The 25592-nt window shown below is 40.6% G+C and overlaps 4 protein-coding genes across 4 annotated transcripts in view; 2 read left to right on the top strand and 2 right to left on the bottom strand.

Moving 5' to 3' along the window:
- Positions 1-4060, top strand: part of zgc:154054 (Alpha-1,3-mannosyl-glycoprotein 4-beta-N-acetylglucosaminyltransferase B-like) — a 28161-nt gene extending 24101 nt beyond the window's left edge. Inside the window, exons 13-15 of the mRNA XM_063487605.1 lie at positions 2044-2110; positions 2777-2889; positions 3834-4060. Of these exons, the coding sequence (XP_063343675.1) occupies positions 2044-2110; positions 2777-2889; positions 3834-3851 (198 nt within the window). The 3' untranslated portion in view covers positions 3852-4060. The remainder of the gene's footprint in view (positions 1-2043; positions 2111-2776; positions 2890-3833) is intronic.
- A 1147-nt stretch (positions 4061-5207) lies between these two features.
- LOC134645369 (short coiled-coil protein B-like) lies at positions 5208-9296 on the bottom strand. The gene is made up of 4 exons (XM_063498788.1): positions 9142-9296; positions 8496-8564; positions 8332-8412; positions 5208-7436 (listed from the first exon to the last, which is right to left on the bottom strand). Exons 2-4 carry the CDS (start codon positions 8509-8511, stop codon positions 7294-7296), a joined length of 240 nt encoding a protein of 79 aa, XP_063354858.1. The 5' UTR covers positions 8512-8564; positions 9142-9296; the 3' UTR covers positions 5208-7293.
- Positions 9297-9982: 686 nt separating this feature from the next.
- Positions 9983-11866, bottom strand: mgst2 (microsomal glutathione S-transferase 2). The gene is made up of 4 exons (XM_063487592.1): positions 11727-11866; positions 10724-10823; positions 10271-10423; positions 9983-10153 (listed from the first exon to the last, which is right to left on the bottom strand). The coding sequence occupies exons 1-4, from the start codon at positions 11785-11787 to the stop codon at positions 10054-10056; spliced, it is 414 nt and encodes a 137-aa protein (XP_063343662.1). The 5' UTR covers positions 11788-11866; the 3' UTR covers positions 9983-10053.
- A 3354-nt stretch (positions 11867-15220) lies between these two features.
- setd7 (SET domain containing 7, histone lysine methyltransferase) lies at positions 15221-25074 on the top strand. Its single transcript, XM_063498755.1, has 8 exons — positions 15221-15345; positions 17644-17773; positions 19121-19322; positions 19424-19613; positions 20856-20937; positions 21033-21150; positions 21629-21786; positions 24127-25074. Exons 1-8 carry the CDS (start codon positions 15249-15251, stop codon positions 24317-24319), a joined length of 1170 nt encoding a protein of 389 aa, XP_063354825.1. The 5' UTR covers positions 15221-15248; the 3' UTR covers positions 24320-25074.
- The last annotated feature ends 518 nt before the right edge of the window (positions 25075-25592 follow it).

Below are 25592 nucleotides of genomic sequence, written 5' to 3'. Positions count from 1 at the left end.
CCTGAACTAATAATGAATTTCACCACAAATAAAATGTTCCAGTCACAAAGAAAAAAAACATGTACATTTTATTGCATACGTATACATTTTATTTTTGCGGGTCATACCCACATGTATTGAGCTATGAAGCTGGATGACACCAATTTAAAGCAGCGGTCCCCAACAACCAGGGCACCGGTACCGGTCTGTGAGTCGTTTGGTGCCGGGCCGGGAGAGTTGGGCTCAGGTGTGAAATTTATGGTTTTCAGGGTTCTTATCGTTAACTCTGTTTCCCTGGGTCTTTTTCCCGTGGTGTAGTTGTGTGTCTTATTTTGAAAGAAATATTTACACGTTACCATAGTGACCAGAGAGCATTAAGGGGCAGAGAGGAGGATGTTACTCTCAGTGTTGTTGGCAAATTTCAGGAGGACGCTGCTAACAAAGTTACACGATTACACAGTGAATTCACATTTATTATTATTATATTTACAAAATACCACAGTTTTTGTCTTTGTCCTATCAAAGACAGCTTAAAGGCCGGTCCGTGAAAATATTGTCTGATATTAAACCGATACGTGGCGCAAAAAACGTTGGACTGCTGATTTAAAGTCATGTCTTAAAGACATAAAAGGCTGGCTGACTTCTAATTTCTTACTTCTGATCTCAGACAAAACTGAGATTATGTTACTCGGCCTGAAAAATCTTAGTAACATTGTTTCTAACCAGGATGGCATTAGCTTGGCCTCCAGCAACACTGAGAGAAATCTTGTCCTTCAGGGTCCAAATGAAGCAAATATGTAGCGCTGCTTTCATCCACACAGTATCTCTAAAGTTATATCCTGTCTCCGAGTGATGCCGATGCTTTGGGGCTGGACTGCTGTAGACCAGGATTAGGAGGTTGTTCTAAAAGTTCCTGAAAAGCCTCCAGTTAATTCAAAATGCTGCAGTGGGAGCACAAAGAGAGAGTGTATTTCTCTAATACCATGATGTCTTACCAGTTTGGATGGACAGCAGCACTCATGCCATTGTTTTGCCCCCCTTAGCTCCAGGTGTTGTGCCAGAAAGTGATTGCCGTCCGCGGGAGCGCGTGCAGCTGCTTAAAGCTGTAGCGCCCAGATTACTTACAGCTACTTCCGTGCAACTGATATAAGGTGCAGTAAGCTGAACACAGCTTCAGTCGTCTATGTGTTGAAAAATAGTAACGCGACCGCACCGCATTTTCTTATTAGTAACGGTAACGGCGTTGTAACGATAGAAATAGTAATTAGTTACTCATTACTGAAAAAAGTAACGCCGTTATTTGTAACGCCGTTATTCCCATGACTGAGCATTACCTCACATTACACACTGACAGCAGAGAGGTCCAGAGTGGTCTGTATGCTGTGAGCTTACATGTTTACTCAGCACACTGTCTTTCATCTTTAGTGTGACCGACAGCACCAGGGTTTCCTAACCACATAGCGGCCTGGAGTTTCAGTTTGACCTGAATAAATAAAATACTCTCTCGTCTGTGCAGACTCATTTTAAGATACTGAATGTGAAATGTGGTATAGCACACCTTATGGTGGCAGAGATCAAACTGGTTCAGGGAGAAGTGGTGTAATCAAAGCATTACTGTGGGTATGACAGATGAGCTGGTGTGTCTGCGTTTCGTCGTTTTTTTCTCTGCCCCAGTGATTTAAAATTAACGTCCACACACTCACGCTCTGATGGTTGTATCTAGGGTAACTCAGTGTTCAGTGTCCTGCTCAAGGCTACCACCAACCCTCAGCAGACAACCCTCTCTACCTCCTGAGCTGCCCCACATTACCAGGAAAAAAGGGAACCATCCAGTATACATGCAGAAATACAGGAAGTTGTACATCGATGTAGCTGGTCTGAGGTCTGTTGTTCGCCTGTGGCACAGTTTTTAAAATATAATCATCCATGTTTGCTTCTGTGGGGAATACGTTACCCGCTTTCTCTGGAATACCACAGCTCCTGCTGATCATGCTGAAATCCAAATGATAGGCAAATATCAGTGTTTTGCCTTTTACACCTGAGATACTTGTTTTCTTCTTTCAGGTGCTGGCAAGACACAAACTGGCCAATCCTCATTACAGGGAGTCAGGCAATGGCTTCATCATTGTTGGTAAGTACATAACACAAAGGAAGGGGCTTCCAGCGTGTACGAGCAGCTCTCAAAAACACTCATTTATTGTACATTTAGCAGCAATCACACAAGCATTTTGGGAACAGTTGGAGTTATTCATCAGCCATCCGTGTTAAAACTAATGAACAAGGAAAAGCATGCCAACAGGTTTTATTGTGATCCTATTACACGCTGTATGGCCGAGGATGAAGGAGTTACTTATTATTCCAAAAGGGAAATATTATTGTACAGTTAGCCGCTGCTCAGGTTGCTCTACCTGATGTACCAGCAGCTGGTGCTTTGAACCTCTGCTGTGATGCCTGAGTGAAGCTTCCCTGTTATAGAGCGGCAGTAGTTTGATGGTGTCACAGCCTTGTAGGGATCCCTCATAATCAGGACTGTTCTGCCCTCTGTTAGCCAGTCCCTTTGTGATGTTCTTGTTCTGGTAGAGTACTTTACCACAACTCTGAGCAGCTGTTCTTAGTTTGTTCTTATTACCATTAAACATGTTCACAGCACTAAGTATTTTGCATGTTTGAAAAAGCTTTTGCATTATATGAGAAAAGGAAGTTACTCTGTTATCTGTGCTTTTTATAGACACCCCCCCCCCCCCCCCCAAACACACACACACACACACACAACCAACCTACTGCTGTGTGTTTCCAGGTGAATTTGTGAATGGATTAGCTGAAGGAAAGATTGAAGCAGCGCTGCAGCCGGTCTCTGCACTGCGCCTGGTGGTCCACTCCGACTCCGATGTCTGGGCTCTGCTGAGTGAGGTCTGACCCAAATACTTGTGTTAAGTGTGTTTTTATGCACTTAAAAACAATCTTGTGTAAAAAACCAAAAAAAACCCCCCAAAAAAACCAGTAAAAAAAAATGCACAAAACTAAAAGCAAGCAGCCATCAAACGAAAAGTTCTTCCCTGTTCTTATGTCACATGATGTAATGTGATGTTATGAAACGTATGTGATCAAAGTATCTTGTTGGATTTCTGTCATTCAAGTTGCTGATTCCTAAGATGAACCTTTAAAACGGATTCAGTACCACTGTGGTCAGCTCACAGTAGTGCTAGTAGATTGGACCACATGCTCTAGATGCAACAGTTTCTCCCATCAGTATCCCAGCCACTTCACATACGGCTGCACCCCCACTCCCACAGAGTGCACTGAAGATCATCATCTCAGGAAACAGAGTTGTGGCAACTAGTACAAGAAAAGAGTCAATGTTGTGGTTTCAGACCACCTTCAGTTCCTGTTAAATCAAACAGGAATATTCATTAAAACCAGATCAGGTAGAAAACCAGGCTTGTTGTACAACTGGTCTGACCTCTTACTCTCTTCCTATGACAAGTATGAGGTCAGACTGGAAAGAACAGAAATAATAGAAAAAAATAATTATGACGAAACACCCCTCACTGAGCGCCGCTGTTACTTTCACACCTGGGCTTGTGGTGGCATGCAGACATTCAGTCACACAGCAGCTAGTCTGACTGAAGTTATTCTGAGGTGCACCAAGTTGTTCCAACATATACTATATGCATGCGTGCAGTTCTCCCTGCAATAATTCGGTCTGTGAAAATCTACAAAGCTCAGTTTTTCTTTGTGTTACTCGTTAACCTAAACGATAAGCCAGGAAGTGATAGGTGGTGGCGTCAGTGGACGTTGTGTGTGGTTTTCTTCAGCTATGGTTTGCTTAACATTTTTCTTTTTCTGTCTGTCAGATACTCATTAAAGTTTGAAGACCACAGACAAGAAGGAAACTCTCACTCAGGCTGATTAGTGCGCCACCTGCTGCACAAAGACTTTGTCTACATGGACGTCCAATAAAAGGCTTACATGTGCCTAAACTGACTGTTATGTGAATAAGGATGGATGGAAGTGTCCAAATTGGCCACAGTGGTGGCTCATATTAGCTGCTTAAATTCACTCCACCCAAACGTTTCACTGATGTAACACCAGAGCTATTCAGTGAGTAAATTACTGCACTGTTCTATTTTTGTTACAAATAAAGAATATCCGATATCAAGTTGTCTTGTAAGGATTTCATTTCAGCTCTTTGTTGCATGCAAAACAGGTTCTTCAAAGTCCAAATAATCCCCTGCAGCGACAGCACTCTTTAGCTTGATGCTCAAAGTTGTCAAGTTTCATCTGATCATGCATCTGATACAGGCCATTGCTATAGGCTGTCCAAGTATGGTGACACTCTGTATTTTACTTGACGCAAACAAAATCCAGCATTAAAGCATGCAGAGGATTCTGATGTAGTGTTGGTATCCACAGTCTGATGCTATATAGATGCACAGAAGGTAGCCACACTGCAGCTGCATCAGTTCCCTGAGAGCTATACACACACTGTAGTTCTTCTTCTGACTCAATGATACTAATGCACCGCTGATATAAATATAACCGAGCAAAATATTTTTAAATTCACATCTGCAAAAATTAAATATTGCATTTTTTTGGTCTTGAGCAGTAGTTCAAGACCAAAAAAAAAAACTGTGGTATTTTGTAAATATAATAATAAATGCAAATTCACTGTAATTGTGTAACTTTATTAGTCCTCCTGAAATGCGCCAACAACACAGAGTAACATCCTCCTCTCTGCCCCTTAATGCTCTCTGGTCGCTATGGTAATGTGTAAATATTTCTTTCAAAATAAGACACATAGTCACAAAGCAAATATAAGGCTCGTGAAAATATATAGAAAAGTTATAACACACGGGAAAAGACCCAGGGAATCCAAGTTAACCATAAAAACACTGAAAACCAGAAATTTCACACAAGGGCCTCAACTCAATCTAGACCGCTGGTCTAGATGTAACACTGTAGCAAAGATACTATTTTAAATTGCATCTTTGTCATCATTTGTACATATTCTTCTTCTTCTTATCGTTATTATTATATAGTTGAATATACCAAAATTGTTTCTTTCCTTGTTTTTTAGTTTGACCACCTTTCTGTGTGTTCTTATTCATACACCAGCTGTTAAATGCATAATGGATGGTATCAGGTCCTGGTGAGCACCTTTAGTTGAGTGAGCAGCAAATAAAAAAAAAAGAGATTGTTATCTCAAGAAATATCACTTAGAAACGTCATGAAAAGATCGTAACTTTATTTAACTAAGACTTGCCAAGTCAAACTGGCAATCGAACAAAATGTAAACAATATACAGCATGGTTAAAGAGAAGTTCATCAATCAGCACACACAGGCTCAAATCAAAATGACACATCATGGTTTTAGCTGTGAACTCAAACAGTGCCACTAGTGTTGTTTAATCCCAACCTGAGGTGAGCAGCAAGAAAGAGGAAGTGACATCACACTGAAATGACAAAGATCAGGGGTTTGGAACTAAAGTAGCCATTCAAAGATCTACTGGAGCTGTAGCAATGGCAGCAACACTGACTCAGAATTAAAACAAGGTGTGTCAATCCCATTTTAGATCAAGCCATGCTCCTCACTAACAAGTATCGAGAGCAGAAGACAGAATTTAATGTAAACACTTCAACATCTGTGGTGTGGAAGTTTTCTTTTTGTGTGTAAGGCCTGTGTGCAGCGTTCAGGAGCAGTAACGTCACCGGTACTGTCAAAGCATCATCTGAACTGTGACAACTGTAATCCAGTTTCAGTTCTTCGGTGATGCCTTCCTGTGTATCAGAAGATCTGCAGGAGGTGTAACACTACCCACACTGGCTGGAAGCTAATCTAATATTCTTGTTTCCGCTGATTTGCATCTGTGAGCACTGAATGCATGGCAACATTGAGACTTTTGTCACACTCACAGAATAGCCATACAAAATCAAACCATTATTTATTTAATCACTCCGAAACGTACATGCAGTACAGCTCACAAGACCTGTGTGCTGCCCCTCGGCAGGCTTCCTAAAGGTAGAAACCTAACCACGAGTTCAAACAGCTTGTTTCAGAGCTCAAACACAAAAGGCCATTTGTCTTTACTTTGTATGTGTGCAAAATGCCAAAAACCAAAGTCTGAATATATGAACATGGCACAAAAGCTGAGCTCTTACGTCAGAGCACTCATCCTCTCTTAAACAGGAAGTCCATCTTACACACTGATTAGGTCTGGTTTCTTTGTTTACATCAACAGATTGCACAACAGGATTCTAGAAAGTCTAGTTCCAGGTATCTCACTGGTTTCCTGTTTGTGTGCCACGAGTTTGCAAACATAACTGAACTGACTGTGATGTCCACAGAGTTGGTGTTACAGTTAACCAGGTGACAGCTGCTTGAATCGTATCTCATCATTTAGATATTCCAGAACAATAAATGGGATTGACAGTGTTGTGTAAAAGTGTTCCTCCAACTTCCTGAGGTCGTATTCTTTTACATATTTGTCACACTTACATGTTTCAGATCAAGCAAACGTTAATATTAGACAAAGATAACCGGAGCAAATATAAAATGTAGTTTTTAAATGATTATTTGATTATTTAAGGGAAATAAACTATACAAACCTACCTTTCTGTCCCTACTTATGGTTGTTACCCCCAAAGACCAAATAACTGGTTGTGCAAAAACTGCTGTCGATTATTTGTGTTAAGTGGCAAACTCATCACTCAATTGGATCAAGTCAGGATTACTTTTCCCACATAGGTTGGTTTGAATAGTTTTAACATGTGTAACAATCATTTAAAAACTGCATTTTACTAATTTCAAAGTCTAACTTTTGATGATCTGTAACAAATATGCAAAGAAAATAAGAAATTAGGAAAGTGCTAAACACCTTCTCACAGTACTGTACTTTATGAAATAGGACTCATTATGTGGGAAAAACATAGCAAAGCATGTTTTCCTTCTGTAGACTTGCACAGATTTCAGGCACTCAGATATAAGAAGAGGATTCAGGCCAGCTGTCCTTCCTGACACAGAGCTGAAGTGTGTGTCAGCTCGTGAGTTAGGTTTAATATTAATGTGCAGCTCTGGATCAGGTCTCCCTTTCTTCTTTTTCTTCTGGACATTCTCTTTTAATGAATGCAACACTGGCCACTGCAGCCACATTACGAAAACAACAAATTCCCTTATTTGCACATGTTAGAGACAGAAACGGGTTTCAGGTTTCAGCAGTATTAAAGGGTCCGTGAGTCCCGTCCTCTGGTACGGTCTGGGGTCTGTTAAGGGACAGTGGAGGGGTGGATTTAGGTCAGGCCTCTCTGAAGGTCTCCTTACTTTCGTTTGCTCTTGGTGTCAGTGGTCTGAAAGACACTGGAAGCCGACATGAGGTTCTCAATGTACTGACCCAGGACCTGGTTCTCCGACTTCAGCTTCAGGTTCTCTTCCTTTACAGCATCGACTCGGGCAGACAGGTCTGAACACGTCAACAAAAACATCAGTCAACCATACAGGAATGTGGAAACTACACGGGTGGTAAACTTATTCATTACAATTTAAAACATCATCATTATCCTAGAATCCATTTTTAAAAAAACATTTATAGCTCATTCATAGTTCAGCAAACACTGTTATGTTAGGTGCTCCTATTCTGTTTCCTTCATTTCTGTCACACCTCCTGATCTTTCCACTCTCCAAACACATAAAATAAATGTGTGTGTCTGTTCACACAACACATCTCAGTGTTGCACGTGCAACAGGGAAATTATATTTAACCATAAGAAGAAGATTTGTATTGATTCAGAAAGTAAGGCAATCACTGAGGCCACCATCGACCACTGGCTTGGCGTGAAACACCAAGGACTTTGTCCACACTGCAGAGACTGTAGGGTTGTGTTGAAGTCACCTTGCCCCGCTAATGTTCAAACACTGTGCATCCAGAACTCTCAGAATGAGTTTCTACCATCAGCCAGACGGTGTAGAGTTCAACGGGCCAAACTAAGCTGGTTTAAAAATGAGGCTAAACAGCCTGCACTTCAGCTCAAATCCACTCTGAGTGATGTAGTGTTCCTGTTTGTTATCAATCTGTGAACATTCTGCTGGTACAGATACATTTATGAGTAACATTCACATAGAGAAATCAACATTCTGATGCTTCCCACTAAAAGCCCATCTACAGTGTGTAAAGTTAGGAGCAACTTTTAAAAATGTGAATGCACAATTTCATCTACAAATCCCAGCGTGACATGAAGCTGCAGAGCTTAACAGTCCAACACGAGTCTAAGCCACCCCACAAGAAGCCTTACAGTTTATATTTAAAACATTCATTTTCCATTTTAGCAAGTAACAGCTGTGAGGCTGCACGTGCCTACCCTCTAAAGTGTGCTGAAGCTCCAACACCTGGTTGATGAGCCTGGTCTTCTCTTCCAGCTCAGCCTGGTTCTCCATGTCACCTGCAGCAGGCGAACGGAGCCGTCAGGCACAGGAAAGAGTGAACATGCACACAGTGGAGGGGTGTGTGTGTGTGTTGTCTCACCATCCTCTGAGCTCATAGTGAAGTACTCGTCTTCCTTTTTGGAATGCAGGGCTGCGACTCTTGGGGACACTGCAGGAACATTTGACAGTTAAATATCTGTAAGTTAGGTTATCCACTGTTTGTAGCAAAAGCTACGCATGCTTGAAAACGACCGTACAGCTTTTCACACGTATGTTACACAACATGATGAAATGCTGTTTACCAAAACTGCTCTGGGCAGCTGCCTCTGCTGTCACTTGGCAGTAAACGCTTACATTTTGTTGTCATGCGGTGCACACAATTCTTTTTAATCATCATTTTTGCCACACCTATAATAATAACAACAAATTTTAACAAGAGTTTATTATTCTCAACACACCAGTGCAGCGCCGTGACTAAGAGACAGTACCTACAACAGCGTTAATAATGCTAACAGCTAAACCCTAAGACCGCTTGTTTGTCTGGTATCGGACCCTCCTAAAGGTCACGTGAACCACGGGTATTTTTAAAACTGATCAAAGAGACCAGCTGGCCAAAGTAAACCACACCGTGCTAACAGTGTGGCGCTAACTAGCTGCTGCTATGCTAATAACCGTTATCCGGATGCTATTTAAAATTAGCTGCCACACGCAGTTAGGTATAAGCTGTAAAATGAAAGGACCCATACCCAGCGACGTGAAAAACAAACGTTGCAGCGCTAAATATCGATAGGAAAATTAAAGACTAGCGTAATTTAGCACTGCTTGAGGTTCTCGGCAGTGCTAGAATTCATTGGCTATTATCAGGCACTTGCACCTCACAGCCGCCAGGGGGCAACGTACAACCCGCTGGGACAAACAACAGAACGACATCAGAATAGTTCATCTTTTTTTCCCTTTTTTCACTGTTTGCAGTTATTTTATTGTACCACAGTTCTTGCCGGAAACAACACTTAAGGTGTTGCACACTTGAAGGTAAATCGCTTAAAGCCACTCCTTTTTTGAAGTTGGAAAATGCTGTTTTAGATAAGCTATGCAGGCCATGGTCACACAGTTAAATATAACAGATATGTTATATTTAACAGATATGTCTTTGTTCCAAGATTATATTAATGAATCAAAACTAAGCTAAAAGTATAGAGAAAGAAAATAGTTAACTCGAAAAGTAAAACTGAATATACCTTTACATATTGTACATATATTTATTACTTTTTAGATTAGCCATTTTTATATTTTGCTTGTTTTACATTATTGTATTTTGCACAACTCTGTTGCTTGTGAAGCTCGCACACAAGAATTTCACTCACATGTACTGTACCAGGGTACCTGCACATGTGATGTGACAATAAAAGTGATTTGATTTGATTTGATTTGAAAAGTTAATCGTAAATAGCACACATAGTATAATAATAAGGAAAAATACACAGCACTGAATCAAACACTGAAACTAATTTAGAAACAACAACAACTGAACTTGTAAACCTACTCTAAGCTATAAAGAACTGAAAATATAAACACTGGAAAATAATTTTATAAAAACTTCTACCAAATACAAATAACTTTATTTGTTGGTTTGCACAGTTTGATGACATTTTTCAAAGTTAGATAAAGTATTTGTATAGTATTCCACGCAGTACTCCAATCGAACCCAGCAGAGACAGAATGCCGAGGACAACCAAGTTCAGAATAAAGCCAGGTAACCTGCAAACCAGAAAGTACTCAGTCAGCGTGCTGTAATAGGTCAAACATCAGATACTTTAAAGTCAGCGCTGCCACCATGTGCTTTTAAGTATTTGATATTTTAGCATCATGAAAGACCTTTTCTTGGGGGACGTGATATATGCGTTAAAATACATCTGTCGAGCGACCATGTACACCAGCCCTCCTGCAGCTGCAATCACCTCACTGAAGAAGGTACCACAGGTCCACATCGACACCAGGAAGAGAGGGTAGAACTCCACACAGTTCTGACTGAGAACAAACACAGGTAATGTTAGGACATCCTTGGAGCTCCACCTTGTCCCTACTCTCACTGCAGATCAGCTCCTTCCACCACACTGCTGCTCACTGATTGACAGCTCTCTTCTTAACCTAGCTTCAGAAACTCCTTTGAATAACTTCATGGTATGGTACCAGTAAACTGTTTCTCCATTCCTCAGGCATTCTCTCCCATATCACTCTGTAATCAGACTACTACTTTAAAGTAGTCTGTTTAAACTAGTTTTACCCTTCAGTTCATTTGACTATAGCATTACAATCAGGTCTTCTTACTGTGCACGGAATGTCCTCTCAAATTCTGGAGGTCCAGTGACAACAGGAGGTATGATGTTGTAAGCCATCCTGGATCTTCCTACCCGCCGAGCCAGGTAGCCTGAGAGGAGACAGTGACAGAGGTTTCTTTACATTTTTCTTTGTACAATTCACAAGTATATTTCCTATTTTAGCCACCTAATTTTTTTTGCACAGTTTAATAAACTGTAGATTTTGTTTTCAAGGGATAAAATTGAACATTGGAACAAAATCCAAGCTATGAACTTCTCTCTGTAGACCACCATGATAAAACTGACCAAGCTCCATGAAGTGTCAGTTGAACAGCAGGCACTTCTCAGCTCCTCTATCTCAAAGCAGATTCGTAGTTGTCCAAATGCTCTACAGAGTCTAGATTCTACCCAGAAGAATATTCTGAGCTTCATGGTGAGCCGTGGTGTTCGCATTATCATGTTTTTGACATTCTCCTCAGAATGATTCCACATTAGAAAATGCATCAACAACAGCCATGATCAAGAATTCCGGTTAACACTGGCCTGGTGATAGTTAAACCTGCACACAATTTTTTGGGCAAAGAAACGCTTGAAGCCACATTAAAGGCCCACAAGAATCAAAGTCTGAAAATACTATAAAAATACTATACTATAAAACACGGCAACATATACTGCTCAACATATGTGCAAAAAGAGCAGATCGCTCAGTATAAATCAGTAAACTTGTATAAAGTTAAATGCACACATTTAAAATAATAAGGATATTGTTTGCATTTAGAAATTATGTGCTTTTCTGTGTTGGAAAGCATGTTCAAGCTGCTGACAAGAGGAAATCCTCATTTCAGATGTGATCTGATGATCACTAAATGAGTGGAGTGCTAAGTGTAAAACTTGCCTAGTCTTGCTGTTGCACAGTACCTACACAGGAGTGGCAAACCACACCCACATTATTATTAAATTGGGACAATACCCTGACCTGCACAACATCCATTAAGCTGCTGTGTTTTACTTACCCATGTGCAGAACTGACAGCAGGGACACTGCAGCCAACAAAAGAGGGGAGTCCGCTTCCATCACACTGTTAGGAAGAAACACAGCCGTCCTCACAGTTTGCTCCTAAACACAAAGTCAGCTTTACATAACAAATAGGAGGTACTTCCTGGGGCAAAGGGACTTTAGCACATCCCACAAGTTCTGCAAGTAAGCAAGTCCCGTGACTCTTGTGCAGCTAAAGATCTGCCATGAGTGGGCAGGGCTCTCTATGAACTCTATCACTAACACTCCACAAGAAAAAAAAAACCTGGCTAAAACTTTAATACCTGCTGTTAATTTATCATCAGCATATCATATAGTCATATATGCACATGTATAAATGCATGCACAGAACTGAACAATTAAAGTGTGATGGTCCTTAATTACAGCGGCTCTAGCTTCGTTTGTCATGCCACTGTATACCATGCACTGTTATCAGTGTGAGTTTATTCTGCAGGCCTGATACTGTAGGGGGCATTTCTTAGATTGCATGAGCATAGTCCAGGGGTCGGCAACCTGCGGCTCTTAAGTCTTTATACTGCGGCTCCACGTGGTTTGAAAACAAATTATAAGTATTTAACTGAAGTGTATTTTATTTGTGTTAGTTCTTTTTTAACTTCTAGTGTAAATTGGAAGATTATTGTGGTCTTGAAATATCAAAATAAAATTATGTTATTATTTTTCATCGCTCAAAATAAGCGTCACACTCGCATAAACCATACCAGCCGAAATGCCATGCATTTATGGAGACTGTCAACCCCAAACAGGCCAAGTATGGAGCTTCGGATCCACATACGTATGTGAGCAGCTATTCTCCACCATGAACTATGGTAAAAACAAACACCGCTCGCGCCTCACAGACGACAGCTTACAGTCCTGCGTAAAGATGAAGTGACTTCGTGCAGACGCTGTGCGCAATAGCAGACCGAACGATGTTTGCATGTACATGCTTTTTTCTTTATTGAACACTTTTCACACATTGTTGCTGTAGCCACACAGCCAGCGGTAGTTTTCCAGTTCACAGCCCGACACAACAGCAGAAAGAGCACAGACTTTAAGCCGGCGAGGCTTGATTGCGGATGCCGCTCAGGTGCGTCCGCCTCCCCTGTAGCGGCACTGCAGACCACGCCCCGCCACACACGTCAACCACTTAAAATAAATATTTATGCAGATATTTTGCAAATATTTATTTTTCATTTTTTTAGCAGTTGAGTGAATTTTTCTTTTAAAATTCAGGTCAAAGCTCCGCTACAGTTTTTGTTTGGTATATGAATAATTTAAGTTCAGCTTTTTAATTCATTTAAAAGAGACCTTCAACTAGGTGTCTTTCCTTTTTGTTATATTTTTTAAGAGTTCAAAATGTGTTCATTCCATAAATAAAATTTAATTTTCTCTGTAGCACTTAATTGATTTCATAAGCAACACAATACAGGTGTTTATACAAAGCATAAAGGTAAAAAACAATAACAGTGTTATCTTCATTTTAGATGTCAAAAAGTATTTGCGGCTCCCAGTGTTTTCTTTTCCGTGGAAACTGGGTCCAAATGGTAGACTTGTAGTCAAGACCGCCTAAACCAAGACCAAGACAATACCAAGACCAGAGGGCATCGAGACCAAGACAAGATCAAGACTAAGACCAAGACAGACCGAGTCAAGACCAAGACCGAGACCGAGACAAAAAAGTCTCACCCTCTCTGTTTTTCACATAATGATATTATCCTATATCCTTGCATGTGATTGTCCACAATATGGAGGGGTTGGAGCATAGCTGAGCCACTCTGTGAGAGCTGAGCAGCGAAAGGAAATTAAGTGAGGAGCCGGCTCTCACTCAATGGGAGTCGACTCTTCTGATTCACTACAAATACTCTCTAAGCACGGCTCTTAGAGCTGGTGCTTTTGCGCATGACACATTATCGAATGTTACGTTGTTACTGCTGACTCCAAATCTCTCGACCACTATGTCGATCTGCGACAGCAAGACCGAGACAAGGCCGAGACAACAGTCCGTCGGGACCAAGACCACGTAAAAGTGGTCTCGAGACCAAGACCGGTCTCGAGACATCCAACTCTACCAAATGGCTCTTTGGGTGTTGCTGACCCCTGGCATAGTCTGTATAAACTGCAATTGTATTTGAATGCTACGACAAAATATAATGTATGTATTTAATGTTTGAGAAATTAATGATTACATCTGTATGGAAGCTTTCACCACATATTTTTTGTTTTGAGATAGTGGTGAATGGTTGATTTTAGTGGATTTGTAGGTGAAAGAAAATTGATAATGAGAAGGTGTTGGGTAGGTATGGACATGAGAGTAAGAGGATGACATATAAAGGAATGCTAATGAATCAGGAAGTATAAGGAGGAAGTGAGGGCAGCTATGAAAAGGCTGTGGAAAGGTAGTGAGTCCTTATGATTTACATGTGGAGGTATAGAGATGTCTGAGAAAGAGGGCAGTGGACTTTTAAACCAGATTATTTAACACAGTTTTGGAAAGGACGCCTGAGGAACGAAGAAGAAGTGTTCTGGTACTGATCTTCAACAAGGATGCAGGTATAGGAAGATCAAGCTGATGAGCCATACCATGAAGTAGAAGCTAGAGAGGTGACGATCAGCGAGCAGCAGTAGGGCTTCATGCAGAGAAACAGTGTTGAGAGTGTTCATGAAGACGTACAAAGAAGGCAGGTGTAACACTGAAGCTGCAAGGAGCAGATGTAGGGAATGAGGTGAAATACCAGGAGTCAACAAGGGGCATTTTATAGAGAGGTGATGAAGAGATTGTTACAGAAGGATAGGAGTAAGAGTGAATGGGTGGGTTTACAAAATGGCAGTAGGACCTGTTATGATGTTTGGTTTGGAAGTGATGTCACTGACAAAAAGACAGGTGGCAGAGCTGAAGGGGCTTTTCCCCTGGGAGTGACCAGCATTGACAACATTAGAAATGACCACATCAGAGGGACAGCTCAGGTGGACTGCTTTGGAGATGAAGCTGAGCAAGTTTGCACGTGGATGTTGTAAATGAAGTCGCCTGGCACAAGGAAAAGAGGAAGACCACACAGGACGTTCATAGATGTAGTAATGGAGGACATGCTGGTATGACAGAAAAGGTTAGGGTGAGATGACCTTTTCTTCTTCTTAATGCAGAAAGAAGAAGAAAATGTTACCTTATATAATGGTTATTTCGAAACACTGTTTTTTGTAGAAAACCCCACTTTGAGCAGAGACAGCTAAGAAATGCCATTAAATGTTTACATAAATTCTTTATGTAAATGTTGGCTCTACTGGGGGGAATCTAGTTGCACTGTCAGTTTATTTACTCTTATGATTTTTTATTAAAGAAAGCTCGTTGAGATTTCTTATTTTTTAATAATAACCTACTAGTTTTATATAAACACGCTATATTTCCATGCAAATTACTGCTCAGTGAAAAATGCCCACGAAACGTGTGGCATGTGAAAAAACGTGTCGCCGGTTGTCATGTTACCGTCCCCAAACGACGCCACATGGGTGGCAGGAAAAGCAGTCGAAGCCGTGGTGTGGTCACAGCGGTCTCCTGCAGCATGGACAGCGACGATGAAAATGTAGAAGAGGTTGTAGAAGGTACGTAACCTCTGCCATTCGTGCCGTGTACGCGTGAACGACTGCATTTGCACTTGGAGAAGGTATTCTCAGCACTTTGGCTGAGTGGTGTCGATTCTCTTTAAACAAATCTTAATGAGTGGATCTGTCGGCGGGCCTGCTCGGTAGCTCGGAGCGCCAGGCCCTCTGTTTGACAAGGAGATCCGCCGGACAGGCGCGTGAGGGCGGTATGTGGGGTATTAGTGCTCCGCTGCCAGCGTGGCTGCTGTGTTTAGTCAGCAGGGCAGGAAGTGCAGAATGACACCAAATGTTACTTTTTGTTTTAGTGCTGCACTCGTTACTGCGCTTTTTTGTTTTTAAACTAGCACCACCGTTACGCGCGGGTGATGTGGTGCTTCTTTCTCCCTCGTTCAGAGGCTGGACTGAGATTTCACTGTGTCGGACTAAAGTAGTGCTGTCGCGTTAGGAGACCCGGGCTAAAAGAAACCCCGCTGTGGTGCACACAGTGCTGAAAGCTACGGACCCTATTCTGAAGCCCCCGTTAGCACACAGCCCGTCACAGAGCTAATCACAGTGCTCTTTCAAAGGAAACCGACTGGACACGCGTTAGGAAGTCAGAAGGTTGTTTAAAAAGCCCCAACACCGTCGTAAAGGGTTTCTACCCACCCCGAGTAAATAACTGCCCCTTGTCTCAGTGGTTGAAACGGTTTAACCCGTTTCCCTGACTCAGCACAGCTTTGCACGTTTGAAGTCTGGCCTACTGAATTCTGCAAATACAACGGTATCGTGTTGCACTGCTGTTTATTTGCCTCATTTATATTCTAGCTGTAACTTAGTTTCATTTGGTGTAATCTCAGTTATCTATACTCACTCTGAGTGAAAGATGGCTGTAACAATTATGTACAAATATGCTGTCAACCAAACTCTCACATAACAAATATTAATAAATATTATTGTTACTTGAATACACGATGATTGGTTAAAAGTGTGTCGACTTATTATTGTTGAATTTATTTATTTATTTATTTTCAGGGAGTGTAGCTCAGTCAGCAAAGTGATGGCTGATTAGCACGTGCAAATGAAGCTTTTATTTCCACTCCAGGAACGTACTGATACTTCTTATTGTAATAAAATAGATTTTAGTTGGTGTTTTGTCACCAGCATTGCCGTTTCATTTCCTGACTGAAGTAAAATATTGTAACTGGTTCAGTGTGTCATTAACAACTAATGGGAACTGACTGAATTATTCTTCTGTTTCAGTTTTCTTTGAAAGGAACTTTAGTGCAATTAAACATAGAGGAACAACAGTGTTTGATGTTTAATTGCATTAGAGCCTGACTGATTTATCAGCAGGCTGATAATATTTGCTGTTTGCCAGATTATCGATGGCTGATAAGAACCTATAAATCCAATAAAAAGAAGAGATGGGAGAAGCACTCAACAACTTTGAGTGTTGATGTTGCAGTTTGTCCATCAGAGGGCACTCTTCAGCTTCGTTGCTTTTTAATTTGCATTGTCACGATATTATCACAAAACCTGTGATATTAGAAACCTGGGTTACTAAATCACCAAATATGAGTATCAGTCTTAAAAAAAACCCAAAACAAACCCTGTATCAGTTGGAGTTTAATTTCTATCGCCATATCTAAAGACCAAGTGTTTCTGCTGAGCTATGTCAGCACCACTGAAGAAACCACCTGATGTAACCTACACTGTACTTCTGGAACATTGATACTTTGATAAACATATCAAATTAACATTGATAAACATACTTTGTTTATTGTGAGGACTTTGAAAATAATGACCTATCTATGCTAAATAGACTTTAGGCATCCTTTGGTTCATACTTTACAAATCACAACTGATGTTTTGGTTGGATGTAACGGTTAAAGCAAGAGTTTTTCTGTAAGTTGTTGGAGTAGACAAAGCCAGAGTAAAAAATAGAGATGTCACTATTAGCAAAAGTGTCCAAAAACAAATTATTAGAGCTCTAGACTGACATGTCCTTTTAGCCAGGTGCCTCTGTAATCATCAATGGGTCTTGTTGCTGCTCCATGAGGGACGTGGCTAAAATGTAACAATAGATACAGGAAGTGCTTTAGGCGTTTAAGAAAGGGGCTTGAGGACCTCAGCAGAAACCTTTACAGGCTTTATTTGTAGTACACGTTTAAATCAGCTGAACATGCTTTGCTTAGTATTTTGTGGTAGATCCATGAAAACAAATGGATGGGCCTATCTGGGATCTATTTCAGATAACCTGATTTCATTATAAAAAGCATCCTCATCATACTGAAACATTGTTTCTGCATGAATTTTCAGGTCCATTGGATGAAGATGGTCAGCCCCATGGTTTCTGCACTGTGACCTACTCGTCCAGTGATCGCTTTGAAGGACATTTCACCCATGGAGAGAAAAATGGCAAGGGCAAGTTCTTCTTCTTTGATGGAAGGTACTGTAAACATAACAAACTAAGAACTTAAATAATCTGTTAGGATCACTGATGGGGACGTAAATCTGACATTACTTGAATTAAAAACATTTACTATATCTGACCGCTGTCACTGTCAGATATGAAAGATGTATGTTCTGCATTTATCTGACAAACGCCTTATTATTGTGGATATATCGGAAATAATAAAAGAAAATTAAGATTATGCATGTGACAGCAGAGGACATGGCTTTGAGCAGCGGTCAGTTTCCTCCAAGGAGAAGAGTGTAACACTGCAGGAGCAGTCAGACTCAGATATTGTGATAGTGCGCTGTGTGATAAGTGAACATCTGTGTTACTGCAGCTGTGGCCAAAACCTTTTGTAATGGCACCTTTCCAAAGCTACATATTTATTTGCCAATAGAAGGTTTTGAGACTTAAAGACAGTAAAAATATTCTTACTGTGAGTACATTTACTCTGCTCGTATCGTATTATTGCCCTACTTATTAATATTGTGTTAATGCATGTGTGCTTTTCAGTAGAAAAACGTAGTAAAGTTCTTGAGCATTACAGTTACAAACATTACTGGATTACAGGCAGTGGCATCAGAAGTAAACAAGAAAACAACTACTCTCCTCCTTCAAGTCCAAACATACAGTACAACACATGATTGAGCGGCTTGCCCCGTAGATGGAATAGGTTATTAATGGGACCATTGCAGATATACCAACACAGTCTGTTTGTGGGCTGTCAGAAAACCTGTGACCAAACCTGTCCAATTTAATTATAAATCCATCACAGATGTCATTTTCCTACCCCTAAAATTGTCTTGCAGTATACATTGTATAAACAGTAAAGAATACAGTTTACAATTTTTAACCTCAGAATCTGACTCTTGTATTTCTGTTAAGTAGACTCAGATCTTGTTTTCAAATATATTGCCTGTTTTGTCAAAAATGCTCTCTTTAATTACAGAATAGTATAGCTTTTATAACTTTACCGAAGATTTTTTTTCCATATTAGTTTTAATTGTAGAATATGAGTTATTTTATGCCATACCACCACTACCTCTCTCAAAACAATACCACAGAAATTTGAAAAAGTTTTGTTTGTTCTTTTTTAATAAATGATGTTATATGGCTGATATAATGATATTATATTATGTTGTACTTTTTAGAATGTCAGCACTGGTTTTGTTTTTCAGGATTAAAGTTTGTCCTGAATAAGAAGGAATAGTTAGACAAACCTCAGAAAGAAATACTCGAGACATAAATAACCTTTGTCTGGCCCTATTCACCTTGAAGATTGAATTTAGACTTTAAATGTAAAAATCTTAATTGCACTTGTCCTTCTTTTCCCTCCCACAGCACTTTAGAGGGGTTCTATGTAGATGATGCTCTGCAGGGCCAAGGTGTGTACACCTACGAAGATGGGGGCGTCCTCAATGGGACATATGTGGACGGGGAGCTTAATGGGCCTGCTCAGGAGTTCGATGGCGAGGGTCACCTGGTATTCAAGGGCCAGTACAAAGACAACAACCGCTGTGGGGAATGCTGGGTCTACTACCCTGTGAGTCAGCTTACTGTCTAACTTCTGCTTATACAGAACATAGCAGAAGTATTTCTAACCATGTGTATTGTGCATGTTGGCGTGTACTGTGGTGCGTCTAGGACAGAGGCTGTGTGTTTGGGGAGGTAAACGAGGACGGGGAAATGACTGGTGACTCTGTAGCGTATATCTACCCTGACGGTCGAACGGCTCTATACGGAAGCTTTGTGGATGGGGAGCTCATTGAGGCTCGACTTGCTGCTGTCATCTCCAACCAGACTGGGAGACCACGCTTCGAAATCAGCCCCAATAGTAAGGAGTGATGCAAACGTCCACTTAGGCTGAGTTGGTATTTGTTTGTAGAGACCATGTTTTTGGGTACATGGTTCAGGAGTTGATGCATTTAATAAGAAATTGCCCTTTTCCTAAAATTGATTATGCTGGATTTTCAAGATGCAAAAGGATAAAGCATTAATGGATGTAAATAAATAATAATACATTTATTATCAAGAAACTGTATTATGGTATAATGCATGATAACATGGATTGTTTCAGTGCAATGTAATATACTGGGAACGTAATGAATCCCTCAGTAGAAACCTCAGTCGTGTGCATGGGCAAGCTGTTAAATTGTTTAGCAGTTTAATAGCTTGCCAGCTTGACAAATGGACCAGACTAAAACATCCCATTTCATAATTTTTAATTCCTGTGTGAAAGTCTCTCCTTTGCATTTTGCTGCACTCTGCCTGGACAGCTTTACTTTCTGCTCCTACCAGGTTTAATAAGATTAACATATAACCAAGTTCACGGTTCATGTATGCTAATATGAAAGTTTTCGGTTGAGCCAAAGTGTGAAACTGTGTTAAAACCTACAAGAGCTGATCTTATGTTCTTGAAAGCTTCCCCTTAAAGTTCTAAAGGATTTATTAAAACTGCTTTAAGTTATACACTAACTTCTTCACATCATGTGATCACACATGCTGTCCAGATGATACATCAGTGTAATTTGACTGTTTACTTGCTGCCACTACCTTTTTGCATGTCTATAATATGGACAGATGGAAAACTGAGCCTAGAGCAGCTTGATTGGCACACTTGTCTGTAGCTAGTCTTCTGTTTCACTGCCATTGGTGAGCACAGGTTTGTCCAGAATGTACATGTGCAGACACTAAGTGCTGCTCCTCTCTCAGCTGGTCAGTGTCCAGCCATGAAAACTGCAGAAATGTGAGACACAACAACTATTAATATTTAGGCTAGTTTCAAGAGCCAAAAGCCAGCAGGAGCCATGGATGCAACCGTTTATTTAAGATGGCTAATGTGAGTGAACAGTTCTGAGATATATGTAGAGGAATTACTGTCACTTTGGTATCATTCTAATTGAAGTTTGTTTGTTTTTTTACATTTCACTCGTTAACCAATGCTGCCTTGCATGTCCTGTCCACCGCCCATGCTCGTGTCATTTCCTCTGGCCTGGTTAATATGGTTCCACTTGTATTTCATGGAGAAAGGCCTGTGGTTAAAGAATCCCACTAATCTGATAATCTTCTTTTAAAGGTCCTGTGTACTCGTATGACAAATCCACATCCACCTGTATTGCCACCCATACTCTGCTTCCAGATCCTTATGAGAGCCAAAGGTAGATACGTTTTATAGGAATCCTGACCAATCACATTGTTCCTCTTGAATTCGTGGTCAGTATTTCATTCTCTTACCCCTGCCTCTGTTTTTCAGAGTGTTTGTGGCAGACTCTACAATCAGAGGAGCAGGACAGGGACTTTTCGCCAAGACAGATGCTGAGGCCAACACTGTGATGGCTTTTTACAATGGAGTACGCATCACCCACTCTGAGGTATGAAACACAGACCACAAACAACGCACCAAGGTCATTAAGAGTATCTAAGTAGTGAGAGTAAACTAATTTATAAAAAATCAAATTATGGTTTCAATATCTTAATTTATTAGAATCTCAGCTCACATTCTTCTAACATTTATGGACTAATGATTAAAATAATTAAAAGTTGATGTTAAACAGATAAAAACTGCTAATACTTACGAATACTAATACTAAAATGCAGGGAGAAAGATAACATTCACTTTGGTTTAAACTGATGTTGATTTCTAGATTTCATTGGGCAAGCAGTGCTCCCCTGCTTGCCCTGGCAGAATTCCACTGGTTAGGTGTTAGGTCCCTCCAAAAAAATCATAGATTAACACGAAGCTTCTTTTGATAATCAATGGTGTTGAATGCTATGTTTTTGCATGTATGTAGTATTATCCCCATTAAATGCGCTTGTGTTTTCTTTGTGTTTTTATCTGTGACTCATCAGGTGGACAGCAGGGACTGGGCACTGAATGGAAACACAATTTCACTCGATGAGGATACTGTGATAGACGTCCCTCAGCCATTTGACCAGACGGACAGATACTGCGCGTCTCTGGGTCATAAAGCAAACCACTCCTTCATCCCCAACTGCAAATATGACCCGTGAGTATAAGCTGACAGGTTGACCAGCAGAGTCTGACATTTAAAAAAAGAAGCCTGATGTGATTACAAATTGAACAGAAATAACCTCACTCAGACCAGCTGAAGACTTTCTATAGTCATGCACCACCAATGTTGTTACTGTTCCCAAAGACATCAAGCAATCTTTGATGAGTTATACAAAAGGGAATTATTCTTAATAGAACTGTTTTTCCTCAGCTAGATCAGTGGTTCTCAAACTTTTTCATCATTTCCCACATGGCACGAAGAAATATTTTCACGCCCCATCGAAGCAAAACAGTGACAGAAAGCTGCAACTTTATTTAGATAACAAACTCATTCACAATGAATCCTTCAGTAATTTTTGTTTAAACAAACAACTTTCATTTCAAACAACTATTAGAGACTTTTGTCACTAGACTGCTTCATTAGTCTGCAGCACTTCTTCAAAAAAGCAACAAGTTAAACAGAATGTGAACATTGCCAAACATGGAAAAATAAAGTTCAGTCTTAGTTTTATTTAAAAAAAGAAATCCAGAAACTTGTTCACAGAGATGAAAATATATAATTTAGTGAGAGTTTAATACTCTTCACTCTTAGTGGCTGCAGTGAGCCTGTTTTTGACTACAGAGCTGTGGTGGGGCATGGTGTGCGGCTGCGGGGGAGGCGAGCACACCTTATCACGCCGATCCCCAATCATGCCTCGCTGGCTTAAAACTGAATGAACTGGGTCCTGTTGTTGTTGATGTGTGTAGGCCGTAGCCCAAAAGCTGCAGCCCCATGTGTTAGTCGACAGCCGCAATAAGAAGTGCACTGAAAAGTGTGAACACGTGGTCGGGTCTCTCGTGACCCAGTCCTGGGTTTCCGCACCACTGTAAACGATGCACGACAGACCCGACCACGTGTTCACACTTTTCAGTGCACTTCTTATTGCGGCTGTCGACTTGGACACACGGCTGCAGCTTTCAGCGGATGCGCATATTATTAATCGTAATTAATTATAAATTTCTTTGTTCCGCCGTAAAAGTTAGTTCAGCATGACTTTTCTGCCAGGTAACTTGTGCCCCACCTGTCAGAACTGAGAACCGCTGAGCTAGACAGTTTGAACAGTTCAGTGGTCATGCTGTCTTAATAACACAGAGTGTCATATAGTGGGGCTGGAGCCGTTTTCAGCTGTCAGTAGGTGAACAGTGAGCCATAGCCTGGACAGTGAACAGCTGATTTGCGTTTGGTTATTCCCCTTCCAGTAACAGCAAGTTAAAGATCAAGAGAGAAAAAAGTACATTTACCCCGCTTTAACCCCCTAACAGCAATGGTCCCATTAATGTTGTTATGGAAAATATCACATCAGCACCAGCAGTGGATTTTTTGTTTTTGTTTTTTTTGGGCTAGTCAGTGTAAAGAGGCTAATGCTATATTCATATATACCTCTTGACAGAGGTTGCAGTTATTCTGAGTACACTCAGAATAACTGCAACCTCTGTCAAGAGGTATATGTACAAAGATGACAAACAATACAGCTGCTCAGGAAAGCCTGAGCTAAGAGCTCATTGAACTAGCGACATGTAGTGATTTGATTGATTATTTTACTTTACTAAGCTTCAAATGACAAAAAGCTAACTTAGCATGTGAGCACTGTCAAGTTTTAAAGTTAAACCAGTAGTTGTTTTTATAAGCTCTATAAAGTACCTGGCAAATATTAGCATTAGCAGCTTATATCCCATCTGTGTCGAGTAAACACTGAGTTCAGGATCATCAATCAACCATCATTACTCTCATCATGCACACATTTATTTACGTGTTCGTCTTTGTAAACCAGCAAGGTTTCTTTCCAGGAGCAGGTGCTTAGAGCATTGTTTGCCATCCCATTCAATAGAATAACTGTTGTAACATTCATGTGGAATCTCCATCTATTCTATCCTTGTGTTAGCCTGCGTTAGCCTGCTGCACCATCTGAGAGTACAATGTAGAAGTCTCTAAAACACAGAGTTAGATGCTTTGAGAATAAATTCAGGCACCTGTTTACTTTAGTTAACTTGATAGCTTTAGTAAATTTGGAAGATGTTAAACTATTTTAAACAACACTTTCAGTCACTGCCACTTAGGGCAGTGGGTGATTCTAATAGGACCATGTCCATGGTACATCCTGCCTCCGGCCCTGTCTTATGTCACCTTTCCTACATCAAAAATGTTCCAAAGATTTGCCCCAAGACCCAGTAATATACTAAGCATCTAACTTGTGGTACCATGACAGACCTCACTGTAGCATATCTCACAATGAAATCACAAAGTAGTGTTTCTTGCCTGACTTTGTGCATGTGTGTTTATCCTGGGTTTGCACAGGTTTGTCCATCCTCGTTTTGGGCCAATCAAGTGCATCCGAACCTTGAGGGCTGTGCAAAAAGATGAGGAGCTAATGGTCGCCTACGGTTATGATCACCAGCCAACTGGAAAAAATGGCCCAGAGGCTCCTGATTGGTACAAGCGAGAGCTAGAGGCGTTTGAGCAGAGAGGAGGGGCTCCTACTGGACAGTGAGATTGCAGATGAATACCTCTGGACAATGAAAACGTTCCCCTCTACCTGTGCTACCACCTTACAAGACTGCTGGAGCATTGTGGCAATTGATATTAGAGAAATATTTGCAAAGTTACCAAGTTTAGTATTCAAATGGAATACTACTTGAGCAATTCAGGATGATTGGAGGCCTCTCTCAGGCCAAAGAAACACAAGAACTATGCAAGAAACCAAATGATATTAGAGGAGACACATCTGTGGCTGGAGGTGCCGCTCTGTCTGACATCCTCTTCATCACACACACCCTCACTCAAGTCAAGATTTCTGTGCAATGATGACTTCCTTCAGTTTCCACTGTCTGAATCCTCACTCACTGTATGTGTCTTCTAGCTGCTGTTTACCTAACAGAGCTCCCCTCCAAACACCACTATTTGGACCCCACAGTATTTGTCTCATCTGTTTCAAACTGTTCAGCCCACATTTCATTTGCACTAATTTATGTATCCCAATCCATACATTTCATAAAGTGTAACTTGACAGATCTGTTTACTTGCCATACAGGATAAACATTGCAGTGGCTAATTTATTTCTAAGATCTGAAGTGGTTAGGTACTGTATTCCCTGAGCTTTGTAAAGGGAGTTTCTAATCTAAGAACTTTGGGAGAAAATAATGGAATGTCTGCCATTACTCACCTGTGAGCTTGTTTCACTTTTCTAACCAAACTATCTGTGTGCATATGCTCTCAGAAATAAAAGTACAAGGTAAGGAAACCCAGTCTGCATGCATCATCATCTTAAGACATAAGAATGGAAAGTTTTGCCTTTTTTTGTTTTGATTTTTAATTGGTAGAATCTCCAGTAGCAGCAACTACCCCCATAACACCGCTGCTGATTTATAAAATGATGAGGATAGACTATTGACGAGTTCTCATCCTTTTTTTTACTCATGTGCTCATTATCCTGTGTCAGCCGTCTTCTACTAAGCTTGAGCTCATGGACAGCATTCTTATTGTCCTGATTTATCACATCAGCCAAAACAGCACTACCATTAATATTTTAATGTTTACAAAAACACAAATACAGTCACTAAAGAAAATGCGTTTTCACAGCTCTGGTTTCAGATGTCCAGGAGGCTACTTGGTAGACTTGAAAGTAAATCTTAGCTTCCATATTTTTATTCCTTGACTCTAGCTTTGTGTGATTCACAGTTATCTTGCGTACTTGTAATAAGAGCGGTGTGCCTGACAAAATACAGATGCAAGAATAGAAAGACTGTTTGAATCCTAAAGGTTTG

Source organism: Pelmatolapia mariae, linkage group LG2, assembly GCF_036321145.2.
Source record: "Pelmatolapia mariae isolate MD_Pm_ZW linkage group LG2, Pm_UMD_F_2, whole genome shotgun sequence".
In the NCBI taxonomy this organism is placed as follows: domain Eukaryota; kingdom Metazoa; phylum Chordata; class Actinopteri; order Cichliformes; family Cichlidae; genus Pelmatolapia; species Pelmatolapia mariae.
This window is presented reverse-complemented; position numbering and strand designations above follow the sequence as displayed.

Excerpts from the sequence above, each read along its gene's own strand:
- LOC134645369 (XM_063498788.1), bottom strand. Across the intron at positions 7,437-8,331 it reads GCTTCAGCACACTTTAGAGG|ACCTGTCTGCCCGAGTCGAT; the intron begins GTAGGCACGTGC and ends TGACGTGTTCAG.
- mgst2 (XM_063487592.1), bottom strand. The coding sequence starts at position 11,787 with ATGGAAGCGGACTCCCCTCTTTTGTTGGCTGCAGTGTCCCTGCTGTCA. Across the intron at positions 10,824-11,726 it reads GCTGTCAGTTCTGCACATGG|GCTACCTGGCTCGGCGGGTA; the intron begins GTAAGTAAAACA and ends GTCTCCTCTCAG. Across the intron at positions 10,154-10,270 it reads ATCACGTCCCCCAAGAAAAG|GTTACCTGGCTTTATTCTGA; the intron begins GTCTTTCATGAT and ends TCTGGTTTGCAG.
- setd7 (XM_063498755.1), top strand. The coding sequence starts at position 15,249 with ATGGGTGGCAGGAAAAGCAGTCGAAGCCGTGGTGTGGTCACAGCGGTC. Across the intron at positions 17,774-19,120 it reads TTCTTCTTCTTTGATGGAAG|CACTTTAGAGGGGTTCTATG; the intron begins GTACTGTAAACA and ends TCCCTCCCACAG. Across the intron at positions 21,151-21,628 it reads TACGCATCACCCACTCTGAG|GTGGACAGCAGGGACTGGGC; the intron begins GTATGAAACACA and ends GTGACTCATCAG.